At 36.8% G+C, this 20,004-nt stretch overlaps 1 protein-coding gene across 2 annotated transcripts in view; it reads left to right on the top strand.

Moving 5' to 3' along the window:
• herc4 (HECT and RLD domain containing E3 ubiquitin protein ligase 4) overlaps positions 1 to 20,004 on the top strand; it is a 136,173-nt gene that overhangs the window by 48,968 nt on the left and 67,201 nt on the right. For both annotated transcript variants that reach the window (XM_039735140.1, XM_039735133.1), the window contains exons 3-7: positions 14,737 to 14,896; positions 17,219 to 17,295; positions 17,881 to 18,102; positions 18,325 to 18,416; positions 18,992 to 19,122. In XM_039735140.1, the coding sequence (XP_039591074.1) occupies positions 14,737 to 14,896; positions 17,219 to 17,295; positions 17,881 to 18,102; positions 18,325 to 18,416; positions 18,992 to 19,122 (682 nt within the window). The remainder of the gene's footprint in view (positions 1 to 14,736; positions 14,897 to 17,218; positions 17,296 to 17,880; positions 18,103 to 18,324; positions 18,417 to 18,991; positions 19,123 to 20,004) is intronic.

Here is a 20,004-nt window from a genome sequence, read left to right as displayed (position 1 = left end):
GGAGTGTGTCATAGTTAGTAATTAAAATTGACATTAAGTCAGAGAATTCCTCAAAAAGACGTTATATTTAGGAGGTCTATACACGGATAGTACTAGAACTTGAGAATCTCCATGAATAACAACGGCGAGATACTCAAAGGACTTGAACTTACCAAAACTGACATCTTTACATTTTAATCGGCTCGAGTAAATGTTAGCCAATCCGCCCCCCTTTTTCCCTGGCGGTCTGCCTGAGTAAAACTGTAATCCGGGCGCAGATTCGATTAAAACTGCGCATCTGAATTAAGCCATGTTTCATTTAGTGCAATAAGATCTATTTTTTATCACTAATAAGATCGTTGATAAAAACGTTTTGTTAGTTAAAGCTCTAACATTTAATAGTGCCATATTTAATGTTTGGAGGTGCAGAGATGAGTACTATGTGCGTTATTGATATTTGGAATAGGAACTAAATTATTTTATTAGCGCTCTGTGTGTATTTTTTTTTTAATCTGTGATCTGTTTTATAGTTTTAATACATTGTTCCTCTAAAATAGTGATTTTAATTAGATTATTGGAGTTTATGCCGTATTTCCTAGGTTTTCTACGTGCATTGAGATTGCTTATTACAGTATTAATGTGTGCACTTTAACGGAAGACTCTATTAAACATTTATCATGTCCTAGCACAACAGTATTATTTCGGAAGGGGTTAAGAGCAGAGATAGATAGTCAAGAAAACGAATTACCTTCGATATGTTTTCGGAGAGGACCCGGCGCGAAACTGTTCGGATGCAGGCCATCACGCTTGAAGAGACGCGGCCTTTCCAAAAAGAGATTCCAATTGTTGATGAAACCGACATCCTTCTTCTTGCAGAAACCCTGTAGCCAGTTGTTCAACCCTAGCAGACGACTGTAGTACTCGTTGGATCGTCTGGCGAGAGGTAGTGGACCCGAAACGAAGATTTTTGCCGATGGGGTCCTCTCCTTCGTGTCTTTAATCAAAGCTGTGAAGTCAGCCTTCATGATTTCTGATTGTTGGTGTCTTATATCGTTAATGCCGGCATGCAAGACGATTGCCCCAACTGCCCTCTCCTTGTGCTTTTCGTAGACTGCTGGCGACGCTCATTACATCTCGGACACGAGCACCGGAAAAACAAGAAACAAACGATTTTGCATTAGGGCATGCGACATTAAGGTTTCTAACGATAGAATCACGTACCACTATTACATCACTATGGGCTGAAGGCGAAATGGGGACGCGGAGAGGTCAAACCGGTTCTGAGATAATGCTCGCCTGTGCCGATGGAGGTGCTCTGGCCTTGAACCCCGCCTGCATAGCTGAAATCCACCAGGTCATCAGCGCGCGCTCCTACGAGCGCTGGGTGAGTTCGGCACAACGCGGGGTTGATGTTTCGCCGGTTCCAGATGGCAAGGACGGTTTATCCAACAGCCGGGCCTTCAGATCTCTAAGGTATCTCCGTTGGGACAGGAGTTTCTGAATCTGTTCGTCGAGTGCCTGGAGTTCTTCAACTACGATTTCAACGCGAGTTTCCCCACCGTCGGCCATTTTCTGCTTCTGCTTCGTGCCCTAGGAGGAATGAGAGAGAGAGAGAGGTTAGAGGTCTCACACAGCCCCACAGCATGTTGGAACCTCCACCAAATTTAACAGTAGGTAGCAGATGTTTTTCTTGGAATGCGGTGTTGTTCTTCCGCCATGCAAAACGCTTTTTCTTGTGACCAAATCACTCAATTTTTGTCTCATCAGTCCAAAGCATTTTGTTCCAAAATGAATCTGGCTTGTCTAAATGAGCATTTGCATACACCAAGCGACTCTGTTTGTGGTGTGAGTGCAGAAAGGGCTTCTTTCACATCACCCTGCCATACAGATGTTCTTTGTGCAAATTCCGCTGAATTGTAGAACGATGTACAGATACACCATCTGCAGCAAGATTTTCTTGCAGGTCTTTGGAGGTGATCTGTGGGTTGTCTGTAACCATTCTCACAATCCTCCGCATATGCCACTCCTGTACTTTTCTTGGCCTGCCAGACCTGGATTTAAAAGCAACTGTGCCTGTGGCCTTCCATTTCCTGATTACAGTCTTTACAGTTGAAACTAACAGTTTAAACCTCTGAGATAGCTTTTTGTAGCCTTCCCTTAAACCATGATACTGAACAATCTTTGTTTTCAGGTCTTTTGAGAGTTGCTTTGAGGATCCCATGCTGTCACTCTTCAGAGGAGAGTCAAAAGGAAGCACAATTTGCAATTGACCCCCTTAAATACCTTTTCTCATGATTGGTCACACCTGGCAATGAAGTTCAAGGCGTAATGAGTTAATCCATCCAATTTGGTGTTGCAAGTAATAAGTACTGAACAGTTACTTGCATTCAAATCAGCAAAATTACAAGGGGACCCACATTTTTGCACAGCCAGTTTTTCACATTAGATTTAATTTCATACAACTAAATACTGCTTCACTAAAAATCTTTTTTCAGAAAACGCCCCAGTACTCAGATGTTCCTAGGAAATGAAAGACATGCCACTGTTATCTTTTTTGTTGAAAGTAAATTATTATGCAGGCTGAGAGGGGTTCCCAGACTTTTTCATATGACTGTATGTAATATGCTGCCTTTGGCTGGTTCTCTTCTTCTTCATGATTTAGCAGTCTTAATGTGGATCAAAGATGTGATCAGGAGAATTGTAGTAGAATAATTGGAAATTATGAAGGGGGGGGTGTTTGTTGGTACTTGACTCTTATCGATTCGAAGAGAATCTGGTCATTCTACGTATATTTAAATTATCCTAATAATGCTTGCGTTGCAGGTCCCATTGCGACCATTACCACAGTAATAAAATATTAAAAAAATGTACAGAAGTACATTAAAATATTTACTTAATTTTAAGTTGAATATTCAACCTACGGTCGTAAATTTTATAGTAGTTTAATAAAATTTTCAATAGATAAAGGTTTTAATTATTATTTCAAATAATTTATCTTTGCTGTTGTAATTATATATCTTGCGAAAAAGCCAGACTTTGAGGAAAAATTGCATCATTTGAGTAAAAAATCTAGGAATGTAAAATAAAATATGCTGTGACAAAAATGTACTTTTTTTTTGTATTCATACACTGTTTTTCCTATAGAGTTTAATTTTCTACAGTTTTAAGATAGTTGAGCAATCAACCTAAGACTGTAAGTGTGAAATCTGTGAATTTAAGATATTTGTGATATTTAATCATAATATAGTTAAAAAAATTTTTTTAGCTTAGGTGGCACAGTAGTTTGGACTGATTAACATTGCTACTTTACAGATCCTAGCCAGCACCTTATTGTTTAAATGGGGTTTTCATGTTCTCCTTGAGTCTTTATGCTTTTTTTTCAGGGTACTCCAGTATTTGTTGCAAATTCTCATAGCCTTTTAAATTTGGTCAAATGGTGTTAGTGTGAGTGTGGATGTGTGCATAAGTTGACCCTGCAATTAACCAAGCCCTTTTCCTGCATTGTGCCCACTACTGCAAGAATAGACTCTTGCTTTCTGAACTGAAGTGGGATTGAGAATGACTATGATTGTTATTAGTAATATATATTATGTTAAAAACATAACACATTTTCTTTGAGATTACCATGAACTGTCGCCAAAACTAAAGAACATTTCTTAACACTAGAATTACCAGAGCCTACAAAAAAACTCGTAGGTCTGTCCCACCTTAAATCGCTTCTTAAAGCCGTTCTCACCTCTCCACCAGCATCTTTTGTTAATCTAAATGTGCTGATAAAAGAAAAGCTGCAAGTAGCCGGCTATTCCATCCCCCCAACGACTTAGAACGTGCACAAACTTCTCCCAGCTCATGCCTTGATTGATTATCTGGGAGTGAAGTGGAGTTTTAGAGTGGAAATAATAGATAATTATTTGGAATACTGTACACGCATTGCACGTGTGTTCCGTTTCTACAGTAATCCGTTTAAACACATTTTTAAAACAGAAACGTTTTTCATATTGTAGTAGTAAATGACAAAATGTAAGCATAAACTATATAATGTATGAAGCCTGAAGTCCAAATATCAAACACTTTCACAAAAGGTACAAATATAACAAAACAAGTATGCTTTTATTCAAAAATATAACTGCAGAAAAAAGCCGTCTTAGCATGCCACATTGACACATACATACTACAGCTGCCACGGTAGCGTAATGGTATCAACTGCTGACTAGTATTCAAAAGGTCATGAGTTCGATCCCACACGATTCTGTTTTTTGAAGTAAACTACTCTTATTCCTACTATTTTAGAATAAAAACATACATTTGATTTCAGTGTGTAACAGCCGGTGTAATTTATGATACTTGTAAAGGTTAGTTTTTTTTTTTTTATTCACTTTTCATTCTCTCAGTCGTGTTCAGGATCCTTCCCTACCCCCCATCTGAGAATGCTGTTTTCACATAAAGATGCGCTACAGCTCTGCAGCGTACTTGTGACTGCATTCTCGTACCAATGCTTGAACTGCAGTGCCTGCGTGCACTTTTTGTGGCATTACACGTCTATTTTTTGAGCATGCCCGTGTCGCTCAAACACAGGAACATATGTTGGTGTACAAGTATAACAAAACAAGTACACTTTTATTCTAGACTATAAGTGAAGAAAAAATAAAGCAAGTTACAGTAGGCGGTTGATACGACAGCTTGCGTGGTGCAATGCTAAGACCTGCTGATTTCCGATCCGTGCTATATAAAATCATCACATTCAAATATTAACAATTCCCACACACCCTTCCTACATTCACGACATGTGTTCTTGTTGCAGTGTACACAGCTCTCTGTGCTATGGTTCCTATTACACTGAATGAGCACCTGACATTGTACTTTCTTCCCTATATAAATAACATTTGAGTATAGCGCGTCTCCAAATAAATCACATTTGAGCTGCAGCGCGTCTCCAAATAAATCACATTTGAGTTATAGCGCGTCTTTATGTGAATACAGCAATATCAGATGGGGGGGAGGGGGGATCGTGAACGCGAATGAGAGAATGGAACTGAATTTAAAAAAAAAAAAAGCTAACCTTTACAATTATTATGCATTTACACTGGCTCTTACAGACTGACTGAAATCAAATGTATGTTTGTATTCTAAAATAGTTCAGTACATGCAATATTATTTGAAAACGAACAGCGTCAGATCGGGTTTGAGTACACGCTGACGCTGTTACAGAAGAAGTCAGCTTATTCAGTGCAGCAGTTTCAACGCACAGTGCATGCGATATTATTTGAAATCGAACAGCGTCAGATCGGGCGCATATTCAAACCCGATCTGACGATGTTCGTTTTCAAATAATATTGCATTAGTGCAGTGATGTTTTTACATATATTGTCTCTTTCATTCATCTTGCGGTTTGTAATCAGTGACCGTGTGGTTTTTCCCCGATCTTGCCAGTTCGCACATGTTGCTGTATGGTGGTGTTTCTTTTGTACTCCAGGACATGCAGAGGACAGAATAGTACAGAGCAGTAAGTTCAGCGCTATATGCAATCAGACAGACAGACAGACAGACAGGCAGAGAAGGCACTAGATATATAAATAAACAGAGAAGGCACTGTATAATAGATATATAAAAAATAGCTAAGGGGATAGATATATAGATAGGTAGGAAGGAAAGGCACTATATGATAGGCAGACAGGGAAACTCCTATATAATAAAATTACTGTTATTACTATATAGATAGACAAGGAGTTCAGGCAGGCAGAAAGGCGAAGGTTAAAAATACATTTTTGTTTTCTCCAGCGGGGAATCGAACTCGGATCTCTTGAAGTACAACAAGTTTGCTGCGCTTTAAGTGACAAAATCTTACCAGTACGCCACGGAAGCTCTTGTAAAAGTCTTGGACCTTTTATGAAAGTGTTTATTTTCTCTTTGGCTTTTATGACTAAAATATGAAAAAGTTTCTGTTTTAACATTGTGTTTACACAGATTACTGTAGAAACGGAACACACATGAAATGCATGTGTTCCAAATAACAATCTATTATTTCCACTCTAAAACTTCACTACACTCCCAGATAATCAAGGCATGAGCTCGGAGAAGTTCGTGCACGTTCTGAGTCGGTGGGGGGATGGTATAGCCGGCTGCTTGCAGTTTGTTTTTATCGGCACATTTACAGGACAAAGGAGACTGGCGGAGAGGTGAGAACGGTTTTAAGAAGCGATTTAAGATGGGACGGATCTACGAGTTTTTTCGTAGGCTCTGGTAATTCTAGTGTTAAAGACCATTATGAGAGAGTAAAGGTAAACTGTTGTATCAGAGTGAAAGGTGCCCTGCAAAGTCCACCTTTTTCTGATGAAAATTCCTTTCTAGAGGTAGGTTGTAGCCTTTACTATGAGTATATCTACTGCCGATTTTTCTTACTGATTTGTTTGTACGTGTTACTGAATTCAGATTTAAAGGCAGTCAGCCCACCATAAATATTTTAAAGAAACGGGCAATTATGTGTATTAGTGAAGCCACAAATTTGTTGTTTCATCAAAAAAAGCAGGAAGAGGAATTGAATACAAATTCAGTAAATAAGCCAAGTTCATTTCTGAAAAATGTTAAATAGCTTTTTAGCACAGAGATATACATATATATCAGCCTGTTTTTAACCTTCACTTTATCAAAGTTTAGTTTAGTTTCTTCTAAAGCTCAGTTTGAACAAATGGCACAGTGAGCCCTGCATCTTTGACTTCTGCTGTGTAATTTCACTGATCTGCAGAATAGCTCATTGTTGAATGCAGGAGTGCCATGCCTCAGTCAGGAGCAACTGCATCAGAGAGGCGACATCCTATGCATGTAATCTTAAAATGTACAATAAAAAAAAATTTTAAGTAACAAATTAGACACAATTTGAAATAAGTAACTTTTTAAAAATTTGAATATTCTTGCAACAAACAAAAATTGCTTACCAAATGAATACATACAGAAAAATTACACATCAAAATTAGAATTTGTGGAATCTTAATTAGTTCTGTGCTGAATTTCAAGCCCTGCATACTCTGTAAAATATTTACAAGATTACATAACACTAAGGTTTCATACTGAAAAACAATTAGTTATTTGCTTTAAAGATTCCCTTAACTTGAATTCAATTTGTTTCTCCCTTTCACTGCAACTTTCTTTCTGCATGCTTTGCCAGTAAGGTAGTGTTTTCAATAAATTTCTCATTAACACATCTTTTCAATGGGTAAAAGATCTTTGAACCACTTTCGTCATAGTTATATTAAAGTTTTGCCTTTTTTTTTTGCAATTTGCTTCCTATATGTTCATGATTATGTAGTTTTTAGCGATTGCAAATTTTTTGTTTTAAAGGCACAGTAATTGGCAGTAGTTATAGTAGTAATTAGAATTTGACATGGTGTAACCGTTTGGAATTTCTGCACGGATTGCAAATTTTTTGTTTTAAAGGCACAGTAATTGGCAGTAGTTATAGTAGTAATTAGAATTTGACATGGTGTAACCATTTGGAATTTCTGCACGTTTAATTCTTACAACCGGTAACCCACTCATCCATACTTGCCACAGCCCCACTTTAGCACTATGCAGTGCTATACTGCTTTGTGAAGTGCAGGCAAGCTGATCCCAGATACCACTACCAGCCCTCTGATTAGTGAATAGGCCTTAGTTTCTTTTCACAGAAACAGTTTACAGGCACTGGCTCTCCACATCCCAGAACTAGATAAATGGGCTAGAAAGGGATTGGAGTTCTATAGGAAGGTATCTGCTAAACCACTTGGTGTTGCTGTTTCCTTCACCCTGAGATGCATTGGTAAATCTAGAATAAAATTGGGCATCACTTTCATCATAGAATTAGTACATTATACTACATTTTTAATAACTGGATAACTGGAAAATTAATAATTTGCTTAGTGTTGCAATTGTAAGACACATCACTACAGGGTCTAACACAAGTAATAAAGCATTCAGTTTTAAGTGTTAGTATGTAACAGGTTAAACCAATCAGCACTAAGTGATGGATTTGAAAAGAAGATGTATATTTTACTTGTAAGAAATACAAAAGTGTTCACTTGATCAGCTTTAGAACCAGAGGAAAAGCCAGTTCAGCACTTAACTAAAGGAGAATATAATTCAGTGTGATGGTTGGTAAAAGAAGAAATACACCTTAAATATTCTTGATCAGCCATTTAGCATTACTAGCATATAAACAGTGTTTACAGTAATTATACTGATACTAGGCTGCTCAAAACCAGACAGGATTGCAAGGTCATTACATTATTTTATCAGAAAATGCAGTATAAAGTAAATATTTATAGAGGGATTTGTTTACTTCAAAATTCATTTGTTTTCTTCCACAGCATGAAAATAAAATGTCCTAAGTTACAGCTTATAAACATCTATAAAAATTGGTATGCTTAGTCACTCATGAGGTCACTAGAATACAGTAATCCCTCGCTATATCGCGCTTCGACTTTCGCGGCTTCACTGCATCGCGGATTTTAAATGTAAGCATATCTAAATAGTATATATCACGGATATTTCACTGGTTCGCGGATTTCTGCGGACAATGGGTCTTTTAATGTATGGTACATGCTTCCTCAGTTTGTTTGCCCAGTTGATTTCATACAAGGGACGCTATTGGCAGATGGCTTAGAAGCTACCCAGTCAGAGCACGTATTACATATTAAATAAAACTCCTCAATGACATACGATATGCTTCCCGCGCGCTGCTTCGCACACTTAAAAGCTCTAACAGCCCGTATTGATTTTTCATTGTTTGCTTTTCTCTGTGTCTCACTCTCTGTGAGAAATACAGGCAGATACTTATCCATCATGCAGTACCATCAGGGAGACGTATGATTGGCCCCATTATCTGCTTCTGACGGAGGGGGTGTGAGCAGAGGGGCTGTTGCACAGTGGCTGTTTGCTTAGAAGATACGGACGCGCCTGTAAAAAAATGCTGAAAGGCTACCTTCACATTGATCCCTTCATTGCGCCGCTTTATCGCGGTGCTTGCATACTTAAAAGCGCACCAGCCCTATTGATTTTTGATTGTTTACTATACTCTCTCTCTGACATTCTCTGCTCCTGACGGCGCACCTTGAAGAGGAAGATATGTTTGCATTCTTTTAACTGTGAGAAAGAACTGTCATCTCTGTCTTGTCATGGAGCACAGTTTAAACTTTTGACTAAAGGGTGTTACTTCATGTCTAGAGGGCTCCAATAATGTTAAAATCCATATTTAGAAGGTCGTAAACAGGTTTTCAATGCTCTAACTGCGAAAATATTAGATTTATAAATAAAGAATCCTACTTCTTGGAAATCCATTTATCTGTCTGGAGCGGATCAACCGCTATAAACGAGGGTTTACTGTATAACTGTACGGAGAATATATATAAACAGTGTGGGAGAGTTTCTAAGAGCTTAAAATATATAAAAATAACCATAGAAACATATGGTCTCTACTTCGCGGATTTTCACCTATCGCGGGGAGTTCTGGAATGCAACCCCCACGATCGAGGAGGGATTACTGTATGGGGTTTGTGGTGCTCCCGATATCTATGCAAAAGTATGAAGGTCTTAGTCTTTAGAGTCCTGGTGCTTACTGTTTTGCTATATTGCTCAGAGATATGGATGCTGTCCAGTGACCTGAGCTGAAGACTGGACTCCTTTGGTACCGTGTCTCTTCGGAGAATCCTTGGGCAGCACTGATTTGACTAAGTGTCAGATGAGCAGTTGCTCACAGAATCTGAATGAGGCATGTTACGTGCATTGTGAGGAAACATCAGTTACGGTACTACGACCATGCGGTGCAATTCCCAGAGAGCGATCCGGCTCGCAGGATCCTCGTTGAGGATCCGAGTGGTTGGATCAGGCCATTGGGACACCCACGTAACACTTGGCTGTAGCAGATAGATGGTCATTTCCAGAGGGTGGGACTGGACTATGTGTATGCCCTTTGGGGTTACCAACCAGGATCTTTAGCTGTTTCGTCATGTACTGATTGCGGCAACATGCTGTACCAGTGCATGCTCCCCAACCTGAACTGACCTTAGCTACTTAGAGTTAATAAAGTGTTGCCAGCATAAGTAGTAGTTAAGTAAAATGTCAGATTATAAAGAAATATACCTTATACAGTGAACTAATTTTTTCCCTATTACTAATGTATTCTGTATGATCATTATGTTTTTGCTTGTCTGACAGTATCTTTGGCTACATATTTTATGTACAGCAGTCACAATCTTTAAAATGTGTTACGCTGCAAGTTATAACAAGAGATTCCTTATCAGTGAGCATCTCTTTATCATGTACAAAAGCTACAAAGCTGATACAAATCCCTCACAATCGGCTTCCTGTGGTTAGAAAAGGAACAATTTTGATGATTAGGCTAATCCCATGCATTTGGTCACTAAGGTCTTTGCACATGCAGCAGAAACTTGGTTTGTTCAGTTTTATTACTTCAGTACGTGCAGCCATTCAGAGCCCACTATTTTGTTTTTTAATTTAAAGAAACATTTACTATATATCAAACTATATATAACAGAATTATAGGGATTGTACCCAGTGTCTAAAAAATTGGGTACTTGGTGGGGAGAAAACTGGAAACTTTCATGTGTGCATTAAATATGGCTCATTTTTTTTCAGGTGATCTCTCTTGACTTGATAAAAACATAATTTGTCTTTCCATCTTCTTGTTTGGGTGCATGTTAAAGGGACAATATTAAAAGCACCTTCCCCAAAAATTCCTTTGTGATCGCAAACTGTAGAGATATATAATCCTTCCAGAGTATCTTCTCTCAGTGAGCTGTGTTTAATACACTTCCTGTAAAGGCGCCCAGAGAGCATCCTCGTAAAAATGCACATACATCTTTAATTGGTTCCTGGCAATCTGAAGAAGCATTGTTTCTAGTACAGTCACTTCTGCCATCACTCATAAACATAACTTAAAATATTTGAACACCTCCACCTGAGGATTCTGCTTTGTTGTGCCTAATTTTAAATTTTAACATTTATTCAGGACCAAGTCTGTTTTCAGATTTCATTGTAGTAACTAGTGACTGTGTAAAGGTTCCATTTACACTTCATTGCTTGAACATTGCTGTTTTCAAGCACTGCTCAGTCACAGACTTTATTTAGATAATCTTAAATAGATTATCTTAAGTAGGGCAGTTTTGTCATGCTCTTCGAACCACCAACAGTGTACTTTGATATACACTGTGACTCCCCCTTTCTAAACCAAACAGGTCAGATTTTTGTGTTAAGTCGCAGAGGCGGACCTGTGAATGTTCAAGAGTTGAAAACCAATAAGCGCTCAACGAGGAATTAAATGTATACATTGCAGCCACGAGGAATAAGCTGGTGTTTTGGGCCGTGCAAACATAAGAGAGGCTCATCTGCCTGTTTTTTGTTTATAGTATCACAACAGAATTGAAAAAGAATAAAAAATGGTTGAAATTATGGATGAAGTCACCATACCAGGAAAGCATTAGTAAAGGGACCAGAGCTGACAGGTACCATGTTAATTGCCTGTCAATGTGTGCCAAACTTGTGATAGTTTGTGAATTTTAAACTTAGCTGAAAAGTCATTATAGAGTCGAGTAATTTATCCTACCCTGCGATGCGTAATTCTGTAATCTGACATCCTCAGATTGACATAACCAGCAACTAGAGTCTTAAAATGTTTTGCCAGCTTAATCCAACTATGGAACTGTTACTATTAATTCCTGATGCCTCCTACCTTATTGGAAGCTCAACCATAGTTTCTTTGACCACCTTAAAAGTGACCTTAGGTACAATCAGGCAAGTGCTTTGAGTACTGAGACTTTTATCAGTGTGTTTCGATTTATGATTACACTTTTTTTATATATATATATCAACAAACTAATATATACAGTCATCTGATACTTACTATGTTGTAACTCTTTTATTTTGTTTGCTTTTTGACAGATTGTTTTTCTTATATTTTTTCTTATACTGTATATTTATGATGAAATTATAAATGAAAAGGTTGGGTAACATCTTTAAAATACCAAATTTTGATAGAAACATGTTATTGGTCCCAGCATAGTTTGCAGTATTTTAGACACGTTAATTAGACACCCAAAAGTTCGTTGGAGAGAAAAAAAGGCAGATAGATTATGAAACCAGTAAAATTCTAAAGTATTGTAGCGTCCCAGCTAGGTTGCAGCCGTTTTGGTTTTAAGTGACTGTTCGGTCTGATTGACGGAAGACTGATAGCGGGGTATTGATTGATGCGGTAAGGCGGGGGCGGGGCAAGATGCAGGGGATGAGGGGTTGGAGAGTGTGCTAGAAAGTTGTGTTTGGGGTTACAAAGTCAGCGATTGTTCAAGTAAAAGTTTTGTGACACTTTATCCTGTCAGTCGCTACAGTGTCAAAAACAAAGATAGAAAAGATCGCAATGCCGCAAAACAAAAGGTGATTAACCAAAAAGATAGAAAAGATCGCAATGCCACAAAACAAAAGGTGATTAACCATCAGAATCAGGTGTAATTAAAAAAAGAGAAGGACAAATCGAGGTCAGAAATAAAAGGCAAAGAGTAGAGTCTTCGCATCATTCTTATGCACAAAATGTAGATATACACAATAATAGACCATACGCTATGAGAATCTGTGGTCCCGCAACAGTTAAAGCAACGACAAGTTGAATTTCAAAGAATACACAATTCAGTCAGGTTTATATTGATGATCACAGAGAAGCGATGCAAATTTTAACAGGTAAAAAGAAAGGCAATGTATATATTCCGTGAACAACATTACACACCAAAGGAGATCATGATATGCCATTCGTATTAAAATGTTTACAGTTTACCGTGAGAATAACTTTTGCTATGACAATCAATAAATCACAGGGACAAATATTAGAAAAAAATCGGATTATTTATTAGGGAAACAAACAATAGTCACTCATGGGCAGTTATACAGTACATTGCATTGTCACAATGTGTCTCCAAAAAATATTGTTTTTAATGAAGCTTTAAAGTAAAAGTGCAAATACTAAAATTGAAACAATTCCAAAGAAAAAAAAATGAAAATTGTATATCCGATTAACCAAACACAGGGGTTGGCGAGCTAAGCCCCCTAGTATAACCAAATAAAAAAAATGTACATATTGCTATCAATGACTCGAACCTGGTTATAAGGCAGCAGTTCTAACTTCTTCACCATCCAGGAATACATATCAACTTTCTGTTGCTGGACATTTGAGCTTGGGTTTTTAAGTCATTGACAGCAACATGTAAATTGAATGATTGTTTTTTCTTTTGTTACATTCTTGAATTAAAGTGCATGTGTTTGATATTTGAACTAAAGTCTTCACACATTATACACTTCATGTCATTATTAGTATAACATGGAAACAGTTTCTGCTTTGGGTATGTGTTCAGCATTTGCCTTGCATTTCCTGCCATCCTACATTGTCACAGATCGTTGTAGACAAGAAACACACATGTAATGTATATATTCCAAATAACAATATATTATTTACCCTATGCACTTCATCCCTTTACTTCTGCACCACCTACATCTTCTTCTTCATCTTCCTTTATTTTTGAAGAAAGCAAAAAAGAAAGACCTATACAACTTAATCAGCATTATCATCACATCTGCCATTGTCCTGTAGATCATCCATAATAGTGTGTGCATCTGAAATGAAGGAATGGTAACTACAACTGTATTCAAACTATATACTATTTTGATTTAAAAATGATTTTGATTTAAAAATGAGTTAAACTGAAATGATTTCCATCCACACTAGCGTTTTCACAACTTTTACATAAGTTTCTGTGCCCGTGGTAAAATGACTGAAAATGCATATGGCATGACAGTGGGCACACATCAATTGAAAAAGCTTTGAAATGGCCATGGGAATATTGGATAACTATAGAAACCAGTACATTTGACTTTTATGTGTGTACAGTATGCAGAATTCAAACTGTACAAAATGCAATATAAATCCATGCAGTTAAACAACACAACATGGCGCCTCTATGTCTGCTATGTTGGAACATGGTTTTCTTCCATAAAATATGACCAGTCAGGGAATGAAATGTTGTGATGGGCAGGATCAAATCAGGGAAGGTCTAAGTAATAAGCACAAACATATTAGAGCATGATTAGAGTCAATGTTTTCACCTATCCACATTGTGGTACATAGCCAGTGTTTTCTGAATTACATGGCTCTGGAGATTGTTTTCAAAAGTTACTGTTTTCAGGGGTAAAAAATGCAGGGTAATGTCAACATTTTTAAATGAAACTGTGGTTCATTTAAAAATGTCTTTTAATCACCAAACATAGCCTATAACTGTAACTTTGCTTGATCAGTCCATTCTTAAGTATTTTTAATACTACTTTTTATTTATTTCATTTTCTTTTGAACTTTCTGATTTTTTTTTCCAAGGGTATATGGAAAAGTTTTGTTCATTGTTTTGCTTACTTGCTTGTGAATTTTCCCTGATTTCTTCCTGCTTGTGATATCTGAGCCAGACAAATTAACCTTTTTTTTGTCCATTTGATGATGACATTCCTACCTAATGGAGTTTTTCAGAGTTTCAAGGTGGCTACACACCATGCTTTAAATTTTACTTCTTTTTAATCTTCTAACCTCTATTATAATGCATTCTCATCTCAGTTTATGAATTGCCACTAGGTTCTTTTTTCCCTTTTTCTTCGCATTCAGACGTTATAAATGAATATTTTAAAGGTCAGCATAAAGATCAATTCACTAACAGATCAACTGATTTTTTTTTTTCTCTGCAGAACAAGTTGGGGCCCTGGATGCTCAGAATATTGTAACTGTTTCATGTGGAGAAGCTCACACCCTAGCTCTGAATGGCAAAGGACAGGTTTTTGCCTGGGGTCTAGCATCTGATGGACAGCTTGGGTTATCAGGAGCAGAAGAATGCATACGTGTGCCAAAGTACATGTTTCAGGTTTATATAAATGGATTGTTTTTTAAACAAGTATAGACTAGTTAGTCAGATTTCCTTTCTCATGTCCGTATCTTAAGTCATTTAACCACATGCACAGACTTCAGCTGTAAAAATTTTGTGTCTGACTTCCGCTGCCTCAGTTGGGGATGGATGAACTGGCTACCTTCTGCCAGTGCTGATTACACCTTTGTAAACCAGAGGTGCAGATGAGGAGGTGGGAGGGAATTTAATGTGGCCCAGTGTTACAGATATTTTCGTAGGCTTCAGGGATTCTAATATTAAAAGTACTGCATTAGTATTTTGCTGCTTTTAGTAGTGAGAGTCCTTGAAGTATAGCATCACATAGGCATGGATGCACATGTGCTGCAAAATATGTGTTTCTTTGCCCTGCAACAAAACAAGTTCGCTTTTATTAAATTTTTTTTTATAGCCGAAGGAAAAAACAATTGTTCAGTTTAGAGCTTCTGTCAGTATGTAAAAACAGAAGCCCAAATATCAATCGACACGAAGTAGACGTGTTTGCTTGGCTGGTGCAGAGGTAAGAAGCGTTGTCTCATAACGTGTACAGTATAAACGAGTCCTTAGTGCTTTTACAGCCCAAGTGTTATTCGGCATGGACACTTGCATGATACAAATCTGTACTGTTTCCTGAATTTAAAATTATAACTCTAGTACATCATGAATATTTTATAATAATATTCAATACCCTGATATGTCATCTAATAACCAGGAATTCATGTCAATAGAGAAAGGTAGGAGATGTATACCATTGAGTTTTATCAATATGTCAAAGTCGGTAATTAATAAACTTGCATGCATTATCCAATGTATTATGTAGGAGTGTGCAATATGTATCATCCATGATAATAGCTTAATTGTTTTACCAATGTGTAAGCTGAGATTATCGAGTATGTCAGTCAGTTTGCAAAGAACTATCAAAAACTCACCTTGAGAGTCATCGTATTTGCTGTTTCATGTAACCTAACAGGATAGACTACTGCACATGCATACATAGCGCATCACAAGTTAAGCTAGCATAGCTGCCTAAAACTGAGTGAGCAAATGGCTCCAGGGGATAAGCAGCCTCACAATCTACATTGTTAGATTTAATTGCAAGACATGAATCATCCTCACTCGCATGGAGGTGGTTTGGCTTTTAAAAACTGATGTTGCTTAAAAGATTGCAATCTGCAAACTAGCTCAACAACTAACTTGTTTCACCATGTGCGAAGTGAAATTGATCTAGAATGGTGTCAGGCAAAAAAAAATAATAATCAGGAATTCAGAGAAAGCGAGTCTCTGCACACTGCCATTGAAAAGAGATTGAGAGTTACTTGATACCTGAGGTGAACAGTGATGTAAATCCACCTAAGTGGGGGAAAACACAAGAAGTACATTCCCTCAAATTGTGAAAATTTGCAAATAATTACCTGTGTATCCCATCCTCAAGTAGCCCATCTAAGAGGGCTTTCAGCACTGGAGGTAATGTAACAGGTAACCATGCTACTCCGAAGTCAGATACTGTGAACAGACTGGTTTCTGTATTTTTTTTTTTTTATTTTTTTTTTTGTGTTTATGTGCAATATATGACAGAACTTGTTTACAAATGCTGTAGTTTTTTTCTGTGCAGTATTTAACAGAACTTTGGATTTTTACACTATATTACAGCACTGTATGTCACATTTTTGTTCTTGCTTGTATGCTGCACAATTCACCTTAAAGGAGAGCAGTTTATGTTTATCCAGACTGCATGTTCATGCCCTGTAGTTCAATTATGATTAGTATTTTATTCCCTTTAGATTCATATCTTGTTTACATTAAGGATAAGTGTCTGCTTAAAATGCTCTTATAATAGTTTTTTGGTCTCGTAGTGGGGTTTTTTTTTTTTGGTAAATTCTGTAGGCCACTTTGAAATGGTTTACTCATACTTGCTTTGATCTTAGTAATATGTTGACTGGAGATTTTAATGTTTTTGTGTTATTTTACTTCAGTTTTAAGTAAATAAATAAGACCTGTTTTCCTTAACTATTGTTTTCATTAATCTCATTAGTAAGCAACAATTAATAGCCTGTTATAAACATCAAGCTAGTTAAATAAGACTTTCACAAGCATGTTTTTAAAGGATGCAAAAATATTGTCTAATTATTGTTCTCAAAGTCACAGAAAATATCAAGATATTTTTTGCTAATATCACACACCCCTACTGTATGATCTATAAACAAAGTACTATACAGTCTGTTTAATTGAAAAGAAAAAGAAATAAGTTCACAGGTAAAAAAAAGTTGGTTTTGTTTTTTTTTTAAACTCAGAAACATCAAGAGCTTGTCTGAAATCCAGATTGTCCAGGTAGCCTGTGGGTACTATCATTCTCTTGCATTATCAAAAGGTTAGTCCTTTTTGGTTTCTGAAATTAGCAGTGTTTAAACCTCTTTTGATTTTCGCATTCCAGTTCACTTTTGTTTTCTAAATGTCATCTGAACCAGGTAAAGTGCATAATCCTATCCTGATTTTTATTATTTTTTGTTTTGGTCATTGATTCCTAAGTGTTTTTCATCATTACTCTGATGTAGTGTCTGTTGTGTGTACTAGGGTGGGAAATTTGAGGTATGAGATTTATTCAAGCTGTTCAAAACCTTTTCGCAACTCATATCATCTGTTTTTCCTCATCATATTCCTAAATGTTGAGTTTAATTTCTTTTGAGATATATTACAGTTCAAAATGTATCCTTTTAATTTTATAGCTAACATTTGTTTAGGGTATAACTAGTCTCTTGGTCTATTTTCAAGTTATGGTCATTATTTATAGTCCTGTGTCTTCCTGGTGTTTTTCTGCCAGCTAACTGTTCTTAGATCTGCAAGAACCCACATGACTTTGCATTATATTTCTCTTTTGCTGTTAACCTGCCAAATTGTCTTAGTTGATTTAAAGTTTTTAATTTTTTGTTACAACAATTCCCTTGTCTTTTTTTAGACAGCAAGATATTCTCATGGGGTCAGAATAAATATGGACAACTTGGATTGGGCATGGAATCAAAAAGTCAATCTTCTCCACAGCATATCAGATCCCTTCTTGGTATTCCTTTTGGCCAGATAGCCGCTGGAGGTGCCCATGGATTTGCACTCACGCTCTCAGGGGCCATCTTTGGATGGGGGCGCAATAATTTTGGACAACTGGGTGTCAATGATGATAAGGGTAAATTCTTCTGGTTCTTTATTTAAAAATTTACATTCTTAATTATTTAAAATTACAAACATTGGTTATTATTCTGTTACAACTGGAATATTGCTTTATTTGCCTTGTTTATTAGTAGAAGTTTTGTTTTCACATCAAGTTGAGTTTCAGAAATTGACATTTCAGACTTTTTATACTATGTGATATGTATTGTTTCACCATAAAGGGTTACTTTTCCTGCAGATAGATATGCTCCAGTACTTTTGAAGTCATTAAGGACACAGAAAGTAATTTACGTATGCTGTGGAGAAGATCATACTGCTGCACTTACCAAGGTACTGTCCATCTATATTTGTAACATGTTTATCCAGGGCAGGGACCTTTTAACATAATCCGAATATGTTTGTTTTGTACATGAATGAACTCTCAGGTTTAGATACTCCTTTTTCAGTCATATCTGTTATAATTTAATATGTGACTGTTTCTTCTCAAAGCTACAATTTTACTTGTTGAATGGTGATGGAGTAATGTTTTTGCTGATATGTAATGAAAATTAAAACAAATGAAGTATTGCAGAATCTAATTTCATGTCTGAGTTCTGGTGGTTTGTGTATTACCTACGTTGTACTGGTTAATTGATTCCTATTAAAATTTTTCTGTCAGAGAAGTACGTTCTGTTTATTTATTACCTTTTAAATATCAGAACATGTTACCACTTTTTCAGTTGATGGATAGAGCTTAGTATTGGAACTCTATATTGGCCTGATTTAACCTCTTCTAGTGTAATGAACTATAAAAGGCTAGTCGTTGTCAGTCTTCTAAACAGTTGAGTGTGCTTTTTAATTTTAGGAAGACTTTTGTCCTTTTTTTCTATTTCTTTTTTTACTTCTTCAACTTGGCTTTGTTGTAGGAAGGCGGTGTATTTACATTTGGTGCTGGAGGATATGGTCAGTTGGGTCATAACACTACCAGTCATGAAGTAAACCCTAAGAAGGTCTTTGAATTAATGGGAAGTGTTGTCACACAGATTGCCTGTGGTAGGTAAGTACTGTTGTTTTTTTTGTTTTTTTAACCCAGTATTAATTTAGAACTTAAGTACTGATCATGATTGATACTGTTTTTTAATCTAATATGATCTAAACCCAGGTTACATTATTTTTCCCCTTATGTAAACTATTTATTACTGGATAAAAGGATATTTTCTTTCAGTTCCAACACATTTCGGTTGTCACTGCAAAGAATAAAGAGCAGTATTTAAGAGCATAATGATATGTTCTTTTTGCTTAATATACAAGTACAGTAGTGGAAGTTTCATCTTGCTAGAGCTCTGTATAATTCTTACTAGAAATTGCTTAAGTGATCTATCTAGGCTATCTTAGAATCTGACACTGTATATTTAAGCCACTTTTCCCTTTTTCAGCTTCACACATTGGCACAGTGTAAATGGAATACAGTAATACCTCGCTATGTCGCGCTTCGACTTTCGCGGCTTCACTCTATCGCGGATTTTAAATGTAAGCATATCTAAATATATATCACAGATTTTTCGCTGGTTCGTGGATTTCTGCAGACAATGGGTCTTTTAATTTATGGTACATGCTTCCTCAGTTTGTTTGCCCAGTTGATTTCATACAAGGGACGCTATTGGCGGATGGCTTAGAAGCTACCCAATCAGAGCATGTATTACATATTAACTAAAACTCCTCAATAATATAAGATATGCTTCCCGCGCAGTGCTTGATTGTTTGCTTTTCTATGTCTCTCTCACTCTCTCTGCCTGACGGAGGGGATGTGAGCAGAGGGGCTGTTTGCACAGAGGCTGTTTGCCTACAGGATACGGACGCACCTCTAAAAAATGCTGCTTTAACGCGGTGCTTCGGCATACTTAAAAGCACATACTGATTTTTTGATTGTTTGCTTTTC

This window comes from Polypterus senegalus, chromosome 1 (genome assembly GCF_016835505.1).
Source record: "Polypterus senegalus isolate Bchr_013 chromosome 1, ASM1683550v1, whole genome shotgun sequence".
In the NCBI taxonomy this organism is placed as follows: Eukaryota; Metazoa; Chordata; class Cladistia; order Polypteriformes; family Polypteridae; genus Polypterus; species Polypterus senegalus.
The sequence above is the reverse complement of the archived record's forward strand: the minus strand, read 5'-3'. Positions and strand labels throughout refer to the sequence as shown.